The sequence below is a fragment of the Lepisma saccharinum genome, chromosome 13 (assembly GCF_977018435.1).
Source record: "Lepisma saccharinum chromosome 13, izLepSacc3.1, whole genome shotgun sequence".
In the NCBI taxonomy this organism is placed as follows: domain Eukaryota; kingdom Metazoa; phylum Arthropoda; class Insecta; order Zygentoma; family Lepismatidae; genus Lepisma; species Lepisma saccharinum.
In genome coordinates, this window is record NC_139241.1 from 57,300,566 (window position 1) to 57,325,862 (window position 25,297).

The window sequence follows — 25,297 nt, forward strand, 5'->3', positions numbered from 1 at the left end:
TAGATAAAATTTGCCGTGGGCCATCGTTCCCGATAAGAATGATGTGGTCCTCTATCTATGTAATGAATATCCGGGGGTGTGACAAGGGGAAATGACAGCTGATAAAGCAATGGTTGTGTATATGTAAACGATGTATGATAAGCCGCCCGATCTATGTTATAACAATACAGGAAGTAATAGGAGGGATCAGCGGAAGTGAGAACCTGAGCGGTTTCCCATTGACGCTGTATTGCAAATGCCTTGTTGAATGGATGAACGTGATTTTCCCATGTTTTTAATAAGAAATGGGTAGTAAGCGATTGACGACGTTGCGTTAGAGAAACTTCATATCAACTATGGGACCGTTCCGAAAGTCGCACGAGTTTAACGCGTTAAACGAGTTATGGCAACTGTCCGTTCCATAAGTGCATCCGTGCGTTTCGTGAGGTTCATTATGCTGGCCCAAAAGTCGGATTCCGTGCGTCTCGTGCAAGAACGAGATTCACCAAACGCACGGGCCAGGAAGCTGGTTTGTTCAGTGAGAATCGTCTGCTGCCTGCAGACACCGCGGGTGCATGATGGCTTCAAACTGCACTAGTTCGGGAATTGTATTATAATTTTAACAGAGAGCGATATGAAGCAACATGCACAAGATGAGTGTGCCTCAACTGTTCTTACAATGTGATTAAAATTAGTAACAGTTTCCGCAGTAGAGTTTATTTCTGCCAGAAGGAAATGCCTTCCGCTGGACGCCATGCGGAATTTTTTTATAAACAAAACGCTGCGCCTGCGCTTTCGTTTAGAGCGTCCCATAAGTCTGTAAAATAACTGGTTTCACCAGGTTCACGAGCCCAGTTACTTTCGTTCGATTCGTTCGTTTCGTTATGACTTTCGGAACGCGCCCATTAAAAGTGTAAACACAGATTATACTAGGTGCTGCACGTATCTGTTGGCTGCACAGTGTACTGCCAATGGTACTGCTTTTCCATGTTTACCTGGCACTTAACGCGTTAGGCGGAGCCCCGACCGCCACTTACGTTACACGGGACTTTAAGCTATGCTTTAAGTGCTAGGTAACGTTAGGCGGACATTGAACAACGAAAAATGGTGTTAAGTGGGGGATAAGACGTTAAGCGGAGATGGTGCAACCCAAGGAATATAGAAGTGGTGCAACCGGCCCTAAGGTCAACCGATTAATAGGTTACAATTCGTCTAGCTAGCTAGCATGGCGCCTAACAAGGTAGACGTAGGTATCTCGTGCTCTCAGTTCTCAAAGTTTTTACAGGATAGTAAATGTGGTAAATGTTCTCGTTCTGTGAAAAATGGAATTTTATGCGATATCTGTGATAAATGGTATCATTTCTCAAAATGTTCTAATGTTAATGAGGCCAATATACCAGGAAATGTGTGGGCGTGTATAACTTGCGTAAACTATCAGAAAACTGTGACAAAGGAAAGTGCACAACGTGATGATTATAATATTCAGAAAGAAGACTATGAAAGTATAATTAGAAATCTTACGGAGGAAATGGAGTCTTTACGAACAATAAATCAAATCCTCCAAAAACAATTAGAGTGCAAAGGAGGACCTTTACAGGTATAGTCCCAGTAAAGACTGGCCAACTCTACCGGGTAGGCCATATTCTAATGTTAGCAATACATGGACATCTGTAATAAAGAACAAGAAAAGATCTAAGAGCCCCCCCTTTAAGGAAAATTCCGTCAATTTCCAATCACAAAACCGTTTCGAGATACTACAAGATGTGTCCACAATACCTGAAGAAACAAACAGTTTAAAGTGCAAGGCAGACTCCTATAGTACAAAGCGCATTTCCGCTGGTAGAAAGTCTTTGAAGAACACAAGTTATAAGGGGAAAATATGCTTGTATACCGATAGTCAAGGAAGGAATGTAGCTACGCAACTACAAAATCAAGTAAGTAACTCAATATTCAGTATGGTGAAACCTGGTGCAACTTTCAAGGAAGTCACAATGGAGGTGTCTCAAGAAAACAAGCAATTATGCTCAAAGGATCTCGTGGTTTTACTAGCAGGAACAAATGACATTGCTAGAAATGAAGCAAGTGTGTTTATGAGAACTTTGAGGAGACGATTACAACTTCTCCTGCACACAAATGTTCTTCTGTTCACAGTGCCTCACCGTTACGATCTCCTACCTTGGTCATGTGTAAATGTAGAAATAGATCGTGTGAATCAAGAAATTTATAAACTTAGCAAACATTTCAAAAATGTAAGTGTTGTAGACATAAGTTGGTCTCACTGCAGAACATGGGCTGCTTTTTTCCTCTAAATAGACGAACAAAATTTATATCCCCGGAAGTACGTACCTTCTACTTCCAATTTGCGGTGTTCCTTTTACGATTACTATTATATTATTGCGCGTAAAAATGTTTTTCCTGCTACTAAAAGCAATTCATTTCTCCATTTGTTCGCGTTCATATTGTTTACGCGCTCAAGTGTTGTGCGATAAGTGAGACCCTTCGTTTCGCAGCATTCGAGTTGATTTGTCACTCCGGATTCCACCCACAGACGCACAGTTTCTTTCATAATTTCAGACGATGAATGCTTACAAGGTTAGGTTAGGCCTGTTAGGTTGGGTTCCAATAGCATTAATACAATGAAAAATGTTTTTCCTGCTACTAAAAGCAATGCAATTCTCCATTCGTTCGTGTCCATATTGTTTACGTACAGTTTCTTTCATTATTTCTTCGAGGAATGCCTGCAAGGTTAGGTTAGGCCTGTTAGGTTAGGTTTCATTAGCATAAATACAATGACTAATTATTATTTAGGTTAAGTGAACTAAACCTAGCTACCTAACAACATAGGAATTTTTTGCTTTCACTAGATTTGTGCAGGAATATGCCTTTTCCTTCGTTGCTACGATTTCAATACTGCCCCACCTGGACACGTTTTACTGGTTTCTTTAAAGAAAAAAAAATTTCCGCACCTTAAAACTTACTTTTCCCGATTACTAACTACAAAACGTTACCAAAAAATTATAAACCGCATTCCTCCTAAGCAGCCCATATTCTGCAGTCTTACCCATAAGTTTGATAGGCAGAAGGTTTTACACTAGCCACGGACTTCACCTTAATAGGCTAGGTAAGAAATATGTCTGTTATGAAATACAGAAGGTAAGCAATAAAATATTTGCAAATATGTACAAGGAAATAATACCAATGAACAGGGAAACTCCCTTGTGAACCTGACTCCATAAAAAAAACTGCTTCAGTGTGGAGCCAGGTCAAACAATCAAATCTAACGAAACCACTTCAAGATAGCCTTTATAAAGTAGTACGTTCGAATAGTAATAGTGGCAAAAAACAAACTTCACAGCCTGAAAGTGCAACTAATTTATTACTTTTTCATATTAATCTACAATCTATTAGAAATAAATTACCGGAGTTGGAACTTTTTTGGGATGATTTTCCTTGTCATGTTTTTTCCGTTAATGAACATTCGTTGGTTAACGATGAAATAGATATGTACATCCCTGCAAATTACAAGTCAGCTAGTATTTTTTCTAGAAAGTCTATGATCCATGGAGGTGTTGGTATTTATGTACGACTCGATTTTAATAAGGAGTATCAACCGTTAGATATACATCACTTATGTGTTGAAGGAGTATTCGAAGTTACCGGCATTGTATTTAACAGTTTGAAAGTTGTGGTCATATCCATATACCGCATTCCTAATTCAGATTTAAATATGTTTTTGTTACAATGGGAAAAACTTACAAGGTCCATTGATAAGTACAAGCAATTTGATGTTGTTTACTTGGGAGATATAAACATAAATGTTGTAATTGATAATGCTGTAAAGAAATCATTCTGTGATACTCTCAGGTCTTATGATTATTATTATGCTAATGATCAAGTAACTAGAATGAAATCTTGCATTGATAATGTGATCACTAATGTTAACAGAAATATGATATCCTGTGGAACTATTGATCCCTGTTTATCAGACCACAGCGGTCTGTGGCTTATTTTACCAATTTTAATTTATACCACACCCCCCACCACAAAAACTACAAGTTTTAGATTGCTTGGTGAAACTAACATAAGAAACCTCAGAGATAGCCTTAATGAAATAAATTTCTATGAATTGTTAAGTACCTGTAATAATTTGACTGAAGCATGGAACAAATTTACACATACAATTGTCGATATTTATAATGAGTGGTGTCCAATAAAATACAGAACTATCAGCACTGGTAAGAAGAAAATGAGAACACATCTAACATGGTTCACTCCTAAATTAGCGAACCTTAGAGCTCTTATGCTCAGACTACATGAAATGCCAAAAATGGCGATCAAACTTCTAAATTGAACTATAATGAGATTAAAAAAAAATTAGAAAGGAAATAAAATTAGCTAAGCTAAAAGCTAATGAAGAGTACATAGCTAAGGCAAGTAATAAATGCAAAGCTGCCTGGTCAATAATCAAAAAGGAAACAAAGATAACGGACGAAACAAAGTTGCCAAGTATCACACCCAATGAGTTTAATAGTTTCTTTATAAACAATCAAGAACATTTAAACAAAATTCCTGTGAACTATGAAGAAAATGTCAACAATGATATTAATGACTATCTTGGTAGGCAAAGTTTCCCACAATTTAATCATATAAATTTTAAGTGGATACAGATTAGTACGGATGAAATTTTAATTATTGTGTCAAAAATGAAAAACTCCTATAGTGAAGATTTTTTCGGTCTATCAACATTTATTATAAAGCATATAATTGACATAATAGCACTTCCAATTACATATCTTATTAATGGGACATTAAATGATGGTATTTTTCCTGATAACCTAAAAATATCTATAACAGTCCCTATCCACAAAAAGGGTGACAGAGATAACCCTGGTAACTACCGACCTATATCCCTTGTTCCAGTGTTTTCTAAAATTATAGAGTACTGTGTAAAAAAACAATTGACCCCTTATTTTGAACAGAATTCACTTATTAATGTAGCCCACTTTGGATTCAGATCGGGGCTATCTACTATTATGCGGTAGAGACGGTCGTAAATGAGATAATTAATGGTTTCGAGTCTGGCTCATATACATGTACAACTTTGATAGATTTAAGTAAGGCCTTTGATACAGTTGCGCATGAAATCTTGCTTAAAAAACTACAGTATTATGGAATAAAGGGTATTGAACTATCCCTTCTTAAGTCTTATCTCACTAATCGACGACAGATAGTAAAATTTAATAATAAGAAATCTGATGAGCTAGACGTTTTGTCTGGTGTCCCCCAAGGATCAGTATTAGGTCCATTTTTGTTTTTAGTTTATATGAATGACCTACCTAATTGCCTACCGTATAAAACAGCTATCTATGCTGATGACACTACCTTTATTACAAATGATCATAGTATTCTTAACCTTAGTATCAAAAATAAAGAAATGTTAAATGCTTCCTCTTTATGGTTTAAAACAAATAGCTTGGTGTTAAATACGACAAAAACAGAAACTCACTTTTTCTACTTAAATAACCCACAATGCACCTTAAATAATCAGGATTATGTAAAATTGCTTGGCATATATTTAGATACAAAATTAAGCTGGTCAATTCATACCCAGGAACTATGTAAGAAACTTGCCCGTGTCTTATATCTATTGCGGAAATTAAAAAGTTCTGTAAGTGAAGAAATGATGATCTCTGTGTACTACGCTCTTTTCCATTCACACTTACTGTATGGAAATTTACTATGGGGGAACTCTACAGGTGCAAAGGAAGTCTTTAAATGGCAAAAGAAGGCTATACGTTGTATTAAAGGAGTACAGGATATGGAGTCATGTAGGGAATTCTTTAAGGAATACCGTATTATGACAGTGCCCTCTATAAATATTTATCATAGTTTAATGTACATAAAGGAAAACCTCCCCAGTTTTAGGTTGCGTTCTAATGTACATGACTATAATACAAGGCACAATCTGAATATAGAAATGCCATACGCTAGACTATGCAAGACTCAACAAAATTTTAAACATAATGGAATGAGATTATTCAATTTGCTACCAGCTTCTATACGTAATTTAGAAAACAAGCAGTTTGCTAAACACATTAATAATATATTAGTACGATATTGTATATATAGTGTCACGGAATTTGAAGAACACTTCCGTCAGTGCCTGTAAAATGTAAATGTCTACTCATAATGCATCACAGAGCTGTAAATTGGGTTTTTGTACATGACTTGTATTGTAATCAAAATAGAGTACTATTTTCCAATGGACATTTCCACTTTGACATGAAAAATGTTTTAAATCCATTCATTTTACAGATAATGACACAAACATGAGATGTGCAAAATATCTCGGCGATATTTGTTTCGGTTCTCGAGAAACACGCCTTCAAACACCGCTGAAATTCACCTACTACGTCACGGATTTGAAAACATCCTCTCCACAGACAGGAGGTCCTCTGACGTCATCACTTAGAAATGCGTGCAGGCGGGGCTTCTGCTCGTCCCGACAACTTAGCATGAGCCGCGGAAGCGACAGAAAATGCACTTGCTACCGTGTAAAACAAGTATCTTACAACTTCCAGTGCAAAAATCTGTGCTCCATTTCTTGGAGATGAATTATGCCCTAGCAGTATAGTAGTATTTACTATAATTCAGCCACTCGGTAGAGGGTTTTCCCATTAGGGTGACAAAGCAAACCTTGTAACAGTCAATGGCTGAACACGTGAACAGCCTTGCTCATTGCGAATACATAGGTTAGTCCTGACTGGCAAGAACTTAATATTATAGGAATGCCTTTTCTGGAATTACAGTTATTTTCGTCATAATATTTTCTTCACAAATTTTAAGATAATACTTTTAGAACACACTGGTTTACACGCCAATTTCTGCAATATAAGAGGTGATACGGTATAAAAAGGTACGGTGAGTTTTTCAATTTCCTGTAGTAAATGACAGTTTTCTTCACTTAATATATATATTGCAAATTTTTGTATTTAGCCTACTTTTACGTCGCTTTTCCGTTCACTTTGTTTAACCGCAACGATGAGAACGCATGGTTAATTTATTATAATTTATTTATTAATTATCATCTCTAACATCACATTTCTTCCCACTTTTGGCTAATCGCTACAATGAAGATGAATAACTACAAGCTGTATTCGAAGTCGGGGTGCAGGAGTACATCCCCCCCCACACACACACACTACCAGCAACTTCACAATCTAATTATCACCCAACCTGCCATGATAAGAGACGAACTTTTTCTGCTATCCCATCTCATTTCGAAAACATTCACTTGTCCCATCTCCTTTTATGAGATGAGACGGAACATGCCTCGTCTCGTGAGCAACACTAACATTAACAATAGAAGCATCCCCCTAGCTGTCCCCAAAGTCTCGAGCAAACATCCTCCCATGTAACAATTTCCAGTTCAATGAAATGTCACTCACAAGGAAACAGTCATGCCCAGGTCGAGAGTCAAACCTGGAACATGCGACTTCCTCAGATAAATCATGAATTTTGTGTATAATAATTACAACGCCAGTTCATTCCTGGTAATTCTGAATCTGAAGTTTGGTTTGCATATATAAGCAGGATAATATTTAGTTTTCGAGGGATGTACCGTCGAAACGAGTAGCCAATAATAATAATAATAATAATACAAAAATATTAAGAAAGGTTTTCTTTGTATTTATAATGATAAGCCTCTGCATACGTTGTTAATTCTATATTTTTCGAGACTTGAGACGAGAACGAGAATTGCCATCCCAAACCGAGACGGATATTTATAAATTGAGACGAGACTGTCAATGAGACATTTACAAAGAAACACGAGACAGACATTTACAACTCTCAACGAGAACGAGACCAAGGCTGCCATGTCTCATCTCGATAGGATCCTTAGTGGTGAAGTTGTGAACCAACCAATTAATGCGTTCGGGGTAACGAGATGAGGCTCCTTTTTTCGCAGTACAAAATTCAAAATAATTATATCGTACCATTTCAGTATGGGATATTTTTATACACATGGGCGTATATATAGTTCACGGGGGGGGGGGGGGATGGATCAACTTTTGGTATGATTAGGGTTGCTTTATTTCGTAAGTGAAAATCCAGGACACTGCTGGCCGGAAGCTTGCTGGGGAGCATGGGGGGAGGGGATGTTGGACCCGACAAAGTTGTGTGTTTGTAGTCACGAAGTATTGATACTTTTCTGTTCATCTTGTGTCACTACGTTTTTAAGAACAAAATTTCTTTAATATGATTCGAGGGGGAAAAATAACTGATTTGATAGTCTCAATGCAGTTTCTTATCGCAGAAATTCCGAAACTATCAGGAAATTGCAGATATTGGTCTGCAGTCCCATCTGGTGAGTGGAATTACGAAATTTCCTTCCCATCCGTATCCCGTCCTATACGTCTCTAATTTAAGAGAATGAAATAAGTCCGAAGCAATTTTTTATGAACAAGCGGATAGAACAAGGAAACTGGTAATTTTAGTGAACCAAAAAAAGAGAGGGGTTGGACCCTTTGAATTCCCCTTAAATACGTCCATGGTTATACACATTATTTCCTTGTAATAATTATACATAAATTAAGTATAGATATGTACTGTGCAACTAATGTAATCTTCTCAGTGTATTTTCTCTTATCTGCACAAAAATGTTTGATCATAATTTGCGCAACAGAAATGGAACACAAACTGAAATTGCTTTATGGAAAAGAAAGTTAAATAGGCTTTATAAATAAAGTGAAGAATGTGAAAATTCTTATTTTGCACTACATAGGTTACGGTAAATATCGATAAATATAAGTTTAAAAAATATTTTTGAGTGTCTGGTCAGCAACCAATTTTATAAGCAATATTTTTCGCATGGCCTGAGAACACACACGCAGCTGAACCCTTTCATTTATCTTGCACGTGAGCAGCACGGATATTTCATAGAAGAATGATCATTACAAAGCATAGCTTTCCTTTCTCCTATCGCTCCTTCTTCCAGTATTTAAATCGGTACAGATTTGTAAAACTGCTGCACGTGTTCGCTCACCGTGGGCTACCCATCCGGAACTGGACGCTCGAAGCAGACGACAAACGAGCTCTCCCTAAGGAGTGACGTAGTAACATGGCGGCGGCGTGTTTTCAGTGCAACGCTAGCCTCGCAACTTTGGAAGTCTCGTTTCTGCCTTAAACTGGACGCAGAGAAACGCGAGAACTTGCAGGGGTCATTTTTCCAGGGTGTAGTTTTTAAAATTGTTGTAAAAAAAATTGAATGGAAATGTCCATTGCTTTCGCTGTAATAAAACATGTAGTGTAATTTGCAAACTGTATTGTTGAATGTGTAATATTTTAATATGTATTTTTAATTTTCTTTTCTTTTGTAATTTTTTATATTAGTATTTATTTACTTATTATGACGAAGTCTATTGCAATCATGTTGTCATTCTATTCTATTCTACGGTCAGTTTGAAATGTTCTGAGAATAATCGATGATTGTTATACAAGATCGAATATATCGAATTATTGAAATAATCGAATTACTCGTTCATTATAATCGATTATACCCATCACTATATGTTTGGTTTTTGTCGTGCGATAGCCCGATCGTGACCGAGATTTCTCTCTACAGTATAAACTATAAATTGATGATATATCAAGTCTGCAACACAAGAATTGCTAGTAAGTAGTGGCATGTTATTAATGTAATAATTTGGTAACTGCACCCCATATATTAGTAGTTTATTTTATCGTTGTCAAGATGTGATGAGTTTCGCTCGAAGAATAGCATGCATTTTTTTCTGATTTTGAATGTCAAGGGAGTACAAGTTATAAGTTGTGAATATTTCATCTATGGTATATCAGACTTATCTAATTATAACATTTATTTGGGGAAAAATCTCAACGGTAATTCGAGGAGATATACTCCACTCATCATTTTTCATTTTGACGCGGGAAAAAAAACTTCAGAAAATTTGAAAATCCGTCGTGTCTGTGGCCGACTGTATATCATCATCATTCGACCTTTTGTAAATGTGAATTGCAGATTTCTGTGTTTTTATGTAACAACTTTTATTTGAAGATGCAAATCCTTTTTTTTTTTTTTTTTTTTTTTTTATAAAGGAAATCTTGTTGCCTCACACACAAATCCAGAGAAAAAGTAAAATTATACCCTTGACCTTCTGTATTCCCGACAGAGTGTGGAAAATTGTGCATGGTTTAAGAGGATTATGTTGATTATGGAGGGGCATATGTTTTTTGGGAGCAATTACAGAATACCGGGAGTATCTGCGATTGCTTTCAAATTCGGCATACTCGCTAATTTTTGCGTCCTAATCACGAATCTGCAGTTAAAAAGGTAAATGTCTGTTATATCGGAGACACATTTCTTCATTTTTACACAAGTAACTACTTACGGAAATGGGTAAGAATTTACAATATAAAGAAAGTCTCCAATTTCGTTAATTTTCGGTATACTAACCAATTTTGGCCTCCTAATCATGAATCTGTTGTAAAAAACCTGGGGTCACGTCTGGAAATTGGACATTTTGATGAAAAATTGTTCGTTAGCACCAAAAACCATCCACGGGTAGCCTCACGAACCATTCACATGAGGTTAGGTTAGGTTCCATTAGCACTCATTTTACCCCTAAATTCATCGAAAAAATAGGGATCGTACTAGAATTGAACATCATAAATCATTTTCTTGTAAAACAACGGCGTGGTTGGACACAATGACAGGAGATTACATTTTTGTTCGTAAAACTACGCATATACACCTATATATAAAAAATAGTCAATCGGCTTTTTTTTTCAAATTTTCAGACGTGACCCTCGGTTTTTTTCAACAGATTCGTGATTAGGAGGTCAAAATTAGTTAGTAGGCCTATACCGAAAATTAACAAAATTGGAGAGTTTCTCTATATTGTAAATTCGCTCCCGGAAATGAGTTTCTGTAGTATTTTGAAAGTTCTTGGAGGTATTTTCTCACCGTAGGATGCTGCACAAGAAATAAGCACTTTTGATATAATAAACTTGCATTTTGTGCAAAGCGACAACCTTTTGCCGTTGTTTCCATTATGTACCTGCAGATGGCGCGAGCATCGAAAGTCATGCAGTCTCGCCAGTGTTTCCAAACGTGCCTTTTTTTACCAGAATTTTCTTTTTTTAACTATGCTTACCTAACCTAACCTTGCCGGAAATGGTTCGTGGGGCTATCGTGAATTGTTTTCGGGGCTATCCGTCAATGGTTTGTGATGACATAATGAACATGAAAGTAGGTATTTTTCAGTTAAGAAGGTTGAAACACTGCATACCCCACTCCAAATCGACACAACACAACCATATGTTCCGCAACGGAAGAAATGACCCAAGAGAATTACTCCTAATGTGAAAAATCGAAGTTATTTTCATGTAAAAAGCATAATGGCACCTTCAACTATGTTCCGTAATACACAATTGGTAAGTACGGACCATTTAAAACTGAAAATATCCGATAGAAATGTGTCTCCGATATAACAGACAATTACCGTTAAAAATTGGCGGTCATGTCTAGAAAATGCGAAATGAGTAGAAATGATCCGTGAACGAAGTAAACACCGATGAATTATGAAGGAAACAACAATTTTTTGCAATGATTAGCATTTAAAAACTAGGGGTAATTAGGCGATATCGCCCGAACACCTCTCACTTTTTTATTTCATTAATTTTAGCAATGATACCTATTCTGCATTGCGGAGGATTCTGTAAGGTGAAGTTATGCCTTTTTCCATAAAATAGTGTCAACTGTTTATATTACGAGTCATTTTTTGTCTTCCTTGTTCTGCTTGGGTAACAGACAATATGGCATGCACTCCTCATGGATCATCACGCATTGTGCTTGTGTTTTGTCGATTTGGAGTGGGTATGCAGAGTTTCAACCTCTTAACCGAAAAATACCTACTTTCGTGTTCATTATGGCATCACAAACCATTGACTGATAGCCCCAAAAGACCATTCACATTAGCCCCAAAAAACATTGACGGATAGCCCCATGGACCATTTCCGGCAAGGTTAGGTTAGGTAAGCATAGTTTTTTAAAAAAAGGAAAAAGATTCTCATAAAAAAAGCACGTTTGGAAACACTGGCGAGACTGCATGACTTTCGACGCTCGCGCCTTCTGCAGGTACATAATGGAAACAACGACATAATGTTGTCGCTTTACAGAAAATGCAAGTTCCTTACATAAAAAGTGATTATTTCTTGTTCCGCAGCTATCCATGGTGAAGTTTTCAGTTTCTGCGAAAGAAAATGCCTCGAAGAACTTCGACAATGCTACAGAAACTGATTTCAGTAAGTAGTTTCTCCTGTAAATTTGAAGAAATCCGTTCGGGCGATATCGCATATTTACCAAACTAGGTTTATGAATACCCTGAATTTCAACTATGCTTGCCTAACCTTACGTGAATGGTTCGTGGGGCAAGTATGTTTTCCATATTTACTGAACTATCATGAAACCTAACACTCCTAACCAAATAAAATCAATCGTATCAAGAGAGAGAAAAAGCAAAGTAAAATCTAGTCAAGATATGTACTTAGTACATACAAATATACATTTTCTGCTATTTAGTTGCAGGGGGAAACAAATCAAGTGGCACTACCAACACCATCCCAGAGCACTTTTTCTTCAAATTATTTTCAATGAAACTGCATTACACACACACAGCTAGAAAACATGTTAAAATTTATGAAATTCATCTGCACAGAACCACCCACCCAGCAGAAGTCACAATACAGGAAGTAGTACTGCCACTTGTTAACATCAGATGTTCACCAACGACTTGCTCTCCAATACTTTTCCCATTCTTCTGTAAATCATGAAATATAAAACCATTAATATTTTGTAGACAATATTCCACATAGCAATGTTTACCTAATTTCCACATGTAGGCATTTCACATGGAGTTGAACAGGATGTAATAAATAGTACGACATAAAACTACTCATTACTTGACTACAACTTTTCTCTGTAATCTAAAAAAACAACAGAAATTATTCATAAACATGATCTTTGTGAACCATGCAAAATTTCACTTTCTAACTGATAAATTATCCTTAAAAAGTTCTATGGTAGTTTATGCCATTCCATACAACAAGTAAAGATTTGGAGGAGCTCAAACTATGATTCTGTAATTCATATTGGTCCATGTACACATTTTCTCCATAAATCAAATTCTGTACATGACATGAACATATTTTGTGATTATGTAGTGCATCTTTTGCACAGAACGATTTTTCCATCCTCATCCTCTATTACTAGGTTAGGTGGATCAGATTTGATGCTCTTGCTTATTTATTAGGCCGAAGGTCAGATTGTTTACTTCAGAATTTATTGTGGTGCACAGCAATTTTTTCTTACCTGGTTTGATTTCTAATGGTGGCTGTTAACACATACTTCAGTGTCTTAATGCTTACTTACTATGAGTTTTCTTGAGATCGATTTTTCCCTCCAGTATACTTCTATATGATTCTTTGTTTGTGAGCAGCCATTCGTTTACTGTTGTCTTGGATACGGAGTGCTGCTACCATCAAGTTCACATGCAAAGGGGTATTTCATCACAAAATGCTTTTGTTTTTAGGTTAGGTAGGGCAGGTGTAGTGCTCTCAGCATTAATAAAATATCCTCAAATCCTTTTGTTGTTAGGTTATTTGTGCCAGTTTAGGGCTCTTAGCATTAAAATAATGCCCGTAAAGCTTTAAACACCTGATCGTGTAATATCTGGTGAAGATGAGGTTGAGTGATGACCTGATGAAATTGATGAAGGGACACACTCGCAAAGTACACCCATTCCCAAACTGGAATTCGAACCTGGGACCCGTTATTGGATTTTGTCATTAATATTTTGTGTTTATGAAATGGTAGGCACCATCTCATCTGGTGTCGTTTTGGATTGTTGTGTTGTGTGCTTTATTCAATTGTGTGAGCCTTCGGGCTGTGCTGCTTCAGGCTAAGGTAACAACAGAAAACCTTATAAGCAACGTAATCTTCATGTGTGGGGGAGGGTTACAGGGTAACCAGGGTGCATAAAAATTATTTTTTTTGTGTTTAAATCAATTTTTCTATTTTTTTAAAAAAAAAACATGCTTAAAGTTGCTTGTATGCTTTTTGGCACCATGCATATAGTTTTTTTTTATAGCAAAGTTTTTTCTGGTAAATGGCCCTGTAAATATTTTAACAGTTTGATTAACGCAAATAAAAATTATATGTAAACTTACATTTTCCATATGAACCCACTATGGAAATGTTAGTTGAGTGTGTTAATGAAACTAATAATTTCAGTAACTTTTCTTCCAATGAAAATAAAACATTCTGGATGTACTACATAATTGTTTTACAGCTGAATTTTGTTGCTTTTTTAATGATAGTTTGCAAAATATCAGCTGCCATGTTTATTTACAGTTTAATGATAATGACACTATTTACAATGAAGAAAAATTTAAATGTGTTTACATATTACATTTCCTTTCCTATGAGCTTCAGTACATATACTTTGTTTCTTTTTCTTTCTTAGAGCCTAATAAACACTATTAAATTATTACAAGATTAATGTACTTTCACCAAAAGTGAATCTGATATGTACAAAATCCTTATGTAAATTATTATATAAATTATTTCTTTAACCCTCTGGCGGGCATGCTACTTTTTATAACATGAGCAGGCGCATGGTGGACTTTGTCACCCCAGCCGTTTTAAGTTTAAAATTTTGCTTGTATTATACTTGTAATTGAATATCTTTATTTAGACATGTTCTTACATTCTATATTTGTTATGACGAACTGTCATAAGGTATACTGGAAACTTAAGTTTCGTGTGTGTTTTGCTGGGGTAAAATAGCCCAACTCAGGTCCAAAGACGATGAACTCGTCTAGTGCAAAGAATTCACGATAGGTGGAATGCCTATGCAATATGAAAACTTTGTTGCTTTAATAGTTACGCGAAGAATCGCTAGATGGCTCTGACCGTTGTGCGCAGTTGAATTGTAAATTCCTTTGTTTGAGACCCGATTTTCTCGCGGTTTCCTTATGCACAAGGACATTTTGATGTGTCGGTCACTGCACGCATGGGCAATTCGCTGTTATGGCGCAAAATCATAAAATATACAGCGTTTTGGTCTAGATGCCTTTGGTTAATTATCAGCAAAAAGTTTATCTTATTGAGCATTACACTGGGTTCTTTAACGCATATATATATCTGTTATCGTGTGGTATTTAAATCATAAAAAATTGTTGTTTGGTAAAGACAAATGTGCTCTGCAAATATGACGAACAGTGATCGATAGGGGTGTGCAGCGGTGGAGAAGGACTTCCGGAAGAGAAACATGGAGTGAACAAAGCAATGTCACTACAGTGGAGGAAATCAGAATTGTTTCCGTGCTTTAGGGAGGAATCTTTCATCTGCAGTTAGGACAAAACGGCAGTTAATAGCATGAAGTGAAAGCACATCGCAAAAATAAGTGTTGGAAAGGAATGGAGCTCTCGGGAAGAGGGAGGTAAGAGTGGACTCGTGCGTACTGGACTCGTCGTTCCCGACACACCAGGTGAGGAAATAAATTATCTTAAGTGACTTTGAGAGAAAGAAAATTCTCGAAGATCGTGTTTACAACGGTTAAGCAAAGTTGTTTATGAGATAGCTATCCCGCGTGTGTTGAATTTTACGGGAAACGGTACTAGTACACGTCACAGACCATGCGTTATCTACAAAATGGCCATCGACGCCATGTCTGATAAGGGCTCTGTGCACACGTAAAACGATTTATTTTCGTGCAAGAAACGCACAGCTCTAGTCAAAATATACTAGGAACATGTTCCAAAATTGGTTCAATGTCAAAATAAGAAGTAATTAGGACTTTTGTAATTCCTTAAATGGTATTAATGGTGCATGTTAAATGACTTTGATGGGTAAATTTTCGTTCATGTATCGACAGTTTTTATTTTATGTCTCTTAACTTAATAAGGACAAATTGTCGATGCTTTCATACGCAGGAAATATGTGTTAAATTGAAAACAATAAACAAGTTTACTGTTTCTGGTGTTCATATTTACGTGCTAAAACATTTTCTTCCATTTGTATTTGATGTTTATGAAAATGTTTAAATGATTAATTCTTCTCTTTCAGAAGGGGGGAATTTCACATGTGTGTAATTTGGGTTATTGCTGTTGCTATGAAAAGGGGTTATTGTTAGTTGTAAATTATTTGAAATCCTATTTGAAATCCGAAGGTATAAAATTTTAATCTCCAGCGATCTGTACGCGTCACCAGCGTTACTAGGCAAAGTGTATCAAAATAAATAATTCAAACCAATGACATATTCAACGTTTCAGGATCGTCGAGACTCAGTTATTGAGTCGTAGTTATTGGGTTCAATCTAATAAATTTAATCTAATTGTATTTAGTCCGTCGCAAGATTACGAGGACTCAAGTGCAGAGGGGCTGCGTTATTGAAATTTTTGTTGGGTTTCAAGTAGGTTAATCTTTAGTTGGTTAATTGCTGTTGTTAAAGCTAATATTAATAATGGCAACGGAGCAGGAACCGGTTACATTAGATTCCTTGTTCGCCTTTATTAAACAAAGTCAGGAAAGGTACAAGGAATGTACTGAGTCACTCAAATCAGAACTCAAATCAGAACTCAGAGACAGCAATCAGTTGCTCAAATCAGAACTCAATGAAAGCAATCAGTTGCTCAAAACAGAACTTGCAGCTCATACAAGTAAGGTAGTGGGGAAACTGCAGTCTGATCTAGAGGACACCAGTAAATGCATATTAGAGCTGCAGCAAGATGTAATAAAGACAAGTGAAGGTTTAAATGATCTCACGTTGTCGGTCTCACAATACAGGGCTGAGTTGGTAGAAAAAAGGCATGAGTCTTTGACGAAGGAGTTTGATTTGTCAGGGAGTAAAGTTGAACTGATGAATGGTGTTGTAACTTCTTCTGCGGTCACCAATTGCATGTGTACTTCACATTCGGTCGAACATGACCACTGCACAGGCACTCTGACTTCCTGGTCAGAAAGTTATGCACAGAGTACCAGCGAAATGAACCGAAACAGAACGTTAGAGCAAGAACACCACAAGGGTAATAAAGGAAAATATTTGATAAGCGAGGAGTGGTCTTTTGGGGTGTCGGGTAACAGAGACGAGTCTTTCCCTGTCGGCTTTTGCACAAAAGATGCATCTTTCCCAAAACCGAGCTTGCAATTTTCTTTATTGGGTGTTGGTTCTAAACAAAGTGGTTCTTCGGGTTCATCTTCGTTGTGTAAGCGTGTCTACACGGTGCAAGCTGATACAGGGTGTTCGGAAAGTAAGGTGGTTTCTCATTGCCTACACTCAAATGCAGTATCATCTCAGAACAAATCTACCCTGTCTGTAGTGTCAGTTGGGGAAAATAGTATTGACTTACCTGAAGTGTCCATAGTTCAAAATCATTTAGTACACAACGTAGTCATACCAGTAGTTGGTTATCCATTGCAGACTGTTGTGAGGAATTCAGTAATCGAACCCAGAAGTTGCATTAGGTGTGGTCCTATGCGTGTTCTTATGCCCAAAAGAATTGCCAGTATGGCATGTGTCGTTTCTTTCATGAAATTAGGCACTGGTTATTCAGTCAGATATGGGAGGCGCATCAGAGTTAAAATGAAGTCACCTACTGACTCACTTCCCAGGAAAACTTTGGTAGTAAGTCGAACTGTTGCTGGAGGAAGAGTATCTCTCCATCCAAGCCATATTAGGAAGAGAAGAACAAAAGGGTCTCCTCGGAAAAGTACCAATACAAAAGTTTTGGGGGAAATTTTGAGTATTTGTCTTCTCTTGGCTTTGTCTCTTTGGTACAGGGTTGGAATGATCTGGCATCGCACTCATGTCAGAAGAAAATGGCATGGGATGCATATGGTTGAGTATGATTGCTCAAAGATGAAGCCTGTTGAGATCATCGGAGCGATCATCACTCTTTGATCAGTGAAAACAACTTCGCTTTGTACAAAATGTAAATATTATAGATAATATATTTAATTTGAAGGATTTAATAACGTATGGATCTTTGGAAAGTTTAAAATAAATTTTTGAATATAATTATCATTTGAATACTATTTTTTTTTATTTTCAAACGTCAGTTCAGTTGGGGTCTGGTGTCAAATTTATAGCTAAGGAAAGATATCTGATGGACAGTCTTATGCGGGAAATTTGAAATGGGAGTATTTAACAAGTCAAGCAGCCTCACTATCATTTTGGAGCCAACAGCTTTTAAGTGGGCAGTATCATTTTGAATTTGTTGTCACATGTGCATGCAAGTTTCATTGTAAACTTTTGTGCGAATTTCTCGGGTAGAATCGTGTTGATTGGCGTTCTAAAGAAACACAAGGGAACATCAGGGACACTGGATGTTGTATTTGTTCGTCCTTGGGAAAATACGTCTCCACACATAGAAAATGTGAGAACGATAGGGTGTCGAGGGGACATTTGCCATTAGTATAGGCTTAGTCCTGACACAAGTTCGTCTGGAGTCTGTATTTTGGAGAGTTTAAGTAACGACATTCAATAGGTTTGATTTCTCTGTATACATGTCATGGTGATGGTAGGGGGTATCTGAGATATGCCACCCGATGGTAACCAGTATTCAAGAGGGAACAAATTAATTTCAATTAATCTTGCATGGCAACATAAAATTATAAGTCATATAAAACGTATCTTTGGTTTACTCAAAGCGAGTATCCTGGTTCGGTTCCAGTATTAATAACAAAAATGTTAGTGTTACATTTGGTGGCAGTGATTGCGCGCCATGTAATTACGGGGCTGTTGACGTCAGCTGTTTGATGTACCTTCTAGTTATAGTGAATTCTCCTAGCACAGTCGCAATTAAGGTTGCTGAGTTTGTCCAAACATCGAATTGTGTTTGTAAGAGAAACATATTTCTGGCTATCTGACACACCAAATTTTGAGTTTTATGGGATTTATTTTGAATATAGATATAGTGTAAAAGTAAATTTAACATGTTAAACGGTGTTGCCAAAACTTTATCTCACTTATATCGGGTTTTCTACTGGCAAGGGATGAAATCTGATATTAAGTCGTATGTAAAAAACTGTGAGTTGTGTCAGCGTACAAAACCGAATAAACATCCGGCTAAAATTGTTGCTAGGTCTCATTTCACAGACATACCGGGGGAGATTTTGTTTATTGATCTGCAGGGTCCGTTTGCGCTGGGGCCTAAGCGAGAAAAGTTTTTGTTTACGGTTCTAGATGCAGCAACAAGGTATTTGGTGGCATACCCGGTGGTTAATAGCAATGCCAATACCATTGTGAATAAATTGTCAAAAGTGTACTTTGTTCATTTGGGAATTCCTCAGAGGTTAGTTTCGGATAATGGGCCACAATTTAAGTCGAAAATTTTTCAGAATGCAATGAAAACATGGGGGGTACAACTTGTTTACACTCCGGTGTACCATCCGAGCTCAAATTGGGTAGAGCGCTATCATTCGGAATTGAACCGTTTGATGAGAATACTCTGTAATTCCAATCACAACAAATGGCCGGAAAAAGTACCTGAAGCTCTGCGCCTTCTGAATGGCTCCATTTCGTCACAAACAGGATATTCTCCAATGGAGTTGAGATTAAACATGACAAAGAGTTTGACCGATATACCGACGCTGGGGGTCGATGCTAACAATGTCACGTGGAATGACAAGCTAGTCATGGCGAATCTGTCTGGTCTTAGTAAAAGGCAAAATAAATTGAAGCAACATAATGCTAAGATGGATGCTAAACCTGTAGTGGGAGAGGGAAAGCTAGTCTTTGTTAAGAATCAGACCTTAAGTGGTACCGGAGATAAGGTGATAAGAAAATATTGTGACCTCTTTGTCGGCCCTTACCTTTGTGTAAAGAACAGTAAAGATTCTACGCTTTCATTGATAGATTGTGTGACAGGAGAAAAATTGGATCACCAGTCGATAGAAAATTGTAAAGTTTGGAATTGTTCAGAGGACAAGGTAAAAATTTGGGTGAAAAGATTACTAGATTTGAATTTGGAAGGTGTGGATGAAATGCTACAGACGATGGGGTTTAACTGTAAATCAGACGTTTTAGTTAAGGAGGGGGTAGGGGAAGAGCAAGGTTAAAATTTCTCGTATGGGTAAAGTGAGATTGAGCCTGCGGCGGGCGAGTTGACCAAGTAGGTGAAATTTCTGCGGCGTACTAGCATGCGAGATGAGCCTGAAATCTTCCTGATTGCTCCAAAATAAGATAAGACATTTTCTATGATAGATTGCTCAGGGGTATTCATCTCATGAATATTTGGAACACCACTATTTGCATCGTTGTTGTGGTCAGGTCAAAGAAAATACCAACTGCAGCGCATTAGGGTAGTAGCACACAAGGCTCATACTACGCCTTTAAATAGTGATTAGTTCAGATTGAATGAATCCAGAAGCGAATTAGGAGTTGTTTAGGTAGTTCCATGGGGGTGTTGTTGAGTTTGCGGGTGGGGGCAGGTATGATGCGGTAAAGGTCAAGTTAGGTTATGCTTGCGGCGGGCTAATAGTCAAGTAAGTATAATGTTGCGGTGGGCCTAGGCATTCATTTGTTTCCTGCTCCAACCAAAAATATACAAGCCACTATGTTCTACAAGATGCCAAAACACATGCGGGGTTCCTTCTTTCTGGAGTATGATGTAGTCACCAGAGTTGGTGATCCGGGATGTTTTATATTGTAAACAATAAAGTAATATGTCTGTATATATTAAATATGTATATTAGTGGATATGTAGAATATGAATGTTTATTTGATGAAAGTCTAATTTTAGTATTGTAACAAAAGTATTATGTGAGGGTTCAGCCCTATGTTGGGCGCCATTTATGACGAACTGTCATAAGGTATACTGGAAACTTAAGTTTCGTGTGTGTTTTGCTGGGGTAAAATAGCCCAACTCAGGTCCAAAGACGATGAACTCGTCTAGTGCAAAGAATTCACGATAGGTGGAATGCCTATGCAATATGAAAACTTTGTTGCTTTAATAGTTACGCGAAGAATCGCTAGATGGCTCTGACCGTTGTGCGCAGTTGAATTGTAAATTCCTTTGTTTGAGACCCGATTTTCTCGCGGTTTCCTTATGCACAAGGACATTTTGATGTGTCGGTCACTGCACGCATGGGCAATTCGCTGTTATGGCGCAAAATCATAAAATATACAGCGTTTTGGTCTAGATGCCTTTGGTTAATTATCAGCAAAAAGTTTATCTTATTGAGCATTACACTGGGTTCTTTAACGCATATATATATCTGTTATCGTGTGGTATTTAAATCATAAAAAATTGTTGTTTGGTAAAGACAAATGTGCTCTGCAAATATGACGAACAGTGATCGATAGGGGTGTGCAGCGGTGGAGAAGGACTTCCGGAAGAGAAACATGGAGTGAACAAAGCAATGTCACTACAGTGGAGGAAATCAGAATTGTTTCCGTGCTTTAGGGAGGAATCTTTCATCTGCAGTTAGGACAAAACGGCAGTTAATAGCATGAAGTGAAAGCACATCGCAAAAATAAGTGTTGGAAAGGAATGGAGCTCTCGGGAAGAGGGAGGTAAGAGTGGACTCGTGCGTACTGGACTCGTCGTTCCCGACACACCAGGTGAGGAAATAAATTATCTTAAGTGACTTTGAGAGAAAGAAAATTCTCGAAGATCGTGTTTACAACGGTTAAGCAAAGTTGTTTATGAGATAGCTATCCCGCGTGTGTTGAATTTTACGGGAAACGGTACTAGTACACGTCACAGACCATGCGTTATCTACAAAATGGCCATCGACGCCATGTCTGATAAGGGCTCTGTGCACACGTAAAACGATTTATTTTCGTGCAAGAAACGCACAGCTCTAGTCAAAATATACTAGGAACATGTTCCAAAATTGGTTCAATGTCAAAATAAGAAGTAATTAGGACTTTTGTAATTCCTTAAATGGTATTAATGGTGCATGTTAAATGACTTTGATGGGTAAATTTTCGTTCATGTATCGACAGTTTTTATTTTATGTCTCTTAACTTAATAAGGACAAATTGTCGATGCTTTCATACGCAGGAAATATGTGTTAAATTGAAAACAATAAACAAGTTTACTGTTTCTGGTGTTCATATTTACGTGCTAAAACATTTTCTTCCATTTGTATTTGATGTTTATGAAAATGTTTAAATGATTAATTCTTCTCTTTCAGAAGGGGGGAATTTCACATGTGTAATTTGGGTTATTGCTGTTGCTATGAAAAGGGGTTATTGTTAGTTGTAAATTATTTGAAATCCTATTTGAAATCCGAAGGTATAAAATTTTAATCTCCAGCGATCTGTACGCGTCACCAGCGTTACTAGGCAAAGTGTATCAAAATAAATAATTCAAACCAATGACATATTCAACGTTTCAGGATCGTCGAGACTCAGTTATTGAGTCGTAGTTATTGGGTTCAATCTAATAAATTTAATCTAATTGTATTTAGTCCGTCGCATTGTATCTTTGAAAGTACAAATGTTTTGTTCATTTATTTCCACTCGTGCAATGAAAATTTGTGGTCCTTGCATAATATATATATGTATCTTTGAGTTTATGCATATTTATTTATTTTCGCTTGTAAAATAATGAGATTCTTGCAAATTCATTTGTTTTTTTCAGTTTACAAATGATTATTATTTTTTATTTCTTTGCATTCATACAATAAATTATTGTTCTTACATAATATAGTTGTATCTTTTAGTTTAAACATTTTATTATATTTGTTTATTTTCTATTCCACAATAATAAGGTTCTTATGTACTATGTTTGTGTCTTTGAGTTTATAAATGTGTATATTTTATTTCTTTTCATGCATACAATAAGAAGTTGTTGTTTATCCGATAAATGGCATGAAGAATCGATAGAAATATTAAATAAACATAAAACTTCATTGCCAGGGCTCGAAAAATCCTGGTCGCAATGGCGACTAAAAATTTTAGCTTGGCGACTGATCTTTTGCTGTAATATTGCCATTTTTCAAGTTTGCATGTACGAAACTTTGAAAACTCCAAGTTAAAATTGTAGTACAGCGTAAGTTAGCAAATGATTTCTTTTATAAACATTGCGAACATTTCATAGAATAAATAAGAATGTCTTCCTCTTTGTCCGCCAACCCCCCATTTCCCGCTTTCTCACATGATTTAGCGATTTTTGAATACAGTGATGCTCAGCTTCTTATAGATTGTGATTTTTGATTGATTTGCTTTATTTTGCTTTGCTTTCTTTTTTGCCACTTTTGACTTATTTGTGAACATAGGGATGAGTGATGATATGATGAATGAACACTAACAAACATCCACGCTCAGGCCGGGATTCAAACCTGGGACTCCTGGCATCGTAGCGCGATGTGCTAACCACTCTGCCACTAGGGCTGGCTCACTTTCTTATAGTATGCACAATTGCTAGTAGGTGGTTTCCTGGTGCCTGATTTTCAGAGCGGGTGCCTAGCTCTGAAGAATATTTTTCGAGCACTGTTCATTGCTATAATAGTGATCAGCGATAAAACAAATAATAAATACAAAACCAACAAAAAAATAATTAAAATTTTGGTTACCCAAGAAGGCGTGTGGGGGAGACTCAGTCACCCCCAAGAATGCAAGCAAATGGAAACGTGCCTCTTGTATGTAGACAGAACAGTGCCATCATGTCTCGACCCGGTAAATAAACATCGTTGTGGGGGTGACAAGCCCGCCGGAGTGTTAAAGCAATTTAAATTAGTCAATCCACCTTGATGGTACCATTATCTTTCTTTCTTGCAGTCAAGATGTGCTACTTAGTGAATGAAGATTGAACCTTAGTCATGCAGAGTCCCGACTCCCGTGGGGACCCGATAGTGGTTCTCAAGAACAGTGATGAGATCACAGAAGCTCTGAAGAAGTATGACTCGGCTGAGAAAGAAACTATGAAGGAAGTGAGTGATTTCTAGAATGCTTAAATATGACTTGCACTGTCTGCTTGATGTTTTGCCTGCAGACTTGTGTAGTAGTATCATAATGAACTAATGCAATGCCTTTTCAGTAATTGTGTTACTGAAAGTACATCCCTTTACGTAACCACTATTCCAAGTGTACTTGCATACAGTGTTGGTCAAAAATCTTGTTGTTTTTGTGTTTCTTCTAGTGTCTTTTCAGGAATTTATTTAACGTAGATGTGTAGTTTTTAAAAATAACCATCACTACTTCATATTATGTACAGTCTTGTACACTTTGGTTTGTAGCAACCTCATTGACTGTCAGTGGGATCATTACATCCCAGAAGTGTGCGTGACTGTTCATTATATTGCTAAATTCAAATTGACCAATTTTATTCCTAGATTATAATTCACATTACCCCTAGATATATATGATATTTATTTAGTATAACTAGAGCCCCATATTTATGGTGAATAAAATATCAAGATAAAATTGCATTTCAAGTCCATAGTTTACTTGTTTTATTTTATGGATGTTGTAGTTTAACTAAACTGTTTTCAGTTACTTCATGTACCGGTCCTCTGAGAAGTCCCTATACCCACTAGATTATATTCCATAGTACGTGTTATCCCTAAATATACAGGGTGTGCAAAAATTGTTGCTCAATTTTGGAAGGCCATATTTTCACGAGTATTGAACAGAACTATAAGTATGCCCAAATGAAAAGAAGACTACGGTTATATCTAAAGAATATCATATAACAGAATATTTGCATTACATAATATGTGAAGTACAGTTAATGTGTAACATGATACCTACACATAATTGCCATTGAAATTGATGCACTCATCCTAGTGCGTAGAAAGGGAGTGGATGGCTTCAGTGTAGAAACTCCTGGGTTGCTTATGGATACAGTTTTCCACGGTGTTCTGCACTTCCTTGTCACAGGTGAATCGTTGACCTTTCAGTGTTCTGTTTTAAGGGCCGAAGATATGGGAGTCACATGGGATAATATCGGGGCTGTATGGAGGATGTGTGATGACTTCCCATTGAAATGTTCTCAGCAGGTGGAGGGTCCTCTTGGCCACATGTGGCCTACCGTTGTCCTGGAGCAGCACTATCCTCTTCGAGAGCTTACCTCTGCTCTTGTTTTTGATGGCATGTTTAAGCCTCAACAACGTGTTGCAGTACTGTTCAGAGTTCACTGTTTTACCCCATTCCAGTCAGTTGATGAGTAGAGGTTCTTCATTCAAATTTGATTACAGCTCTCTGTGTTGATCTGGAGGAATCCATAATGCACCCGTCCACGCAAAACAACTCTCGCCAACTGAGGAAACGGCAGGTGAAGCCGTTCG

General features: G+C 37.1%; 1 protein-coding gene across 2 annotated transcripts in view; it reads left to right on the plus strand.

The window, feature by feature from the left end:
- Positions 1–9,540: 9,540 nt before the first annotated feature.
- LOC145997315 (chromatin-remodeling complex ATPase chain Iswi-like) overlaps positions 9,541–25,297 on the plus strand; it is a 105,266-nt gene continuing 89,509 nt past the window's right edge. The window contains exons 1-2 of one of the 2 annotated variants that reach the window (XM_083134218.1): positions 9,541–9,654; positions 23,790–23,941. In XM_083134218.1, coding sequence (XP_082990344.1) covers positions 23,831–23,941 — 111 coding nt within the window. In that variant the 5' untranslated portion in view covers positions 9,541–9,654; positions 23,790–23,830. The remainder of the gene's footprint in view (positions 9,655–23,789; positions 23,942–25,297) is intronic. The other variant, XM_083134219.1, reaches the window with a different exon arrangement.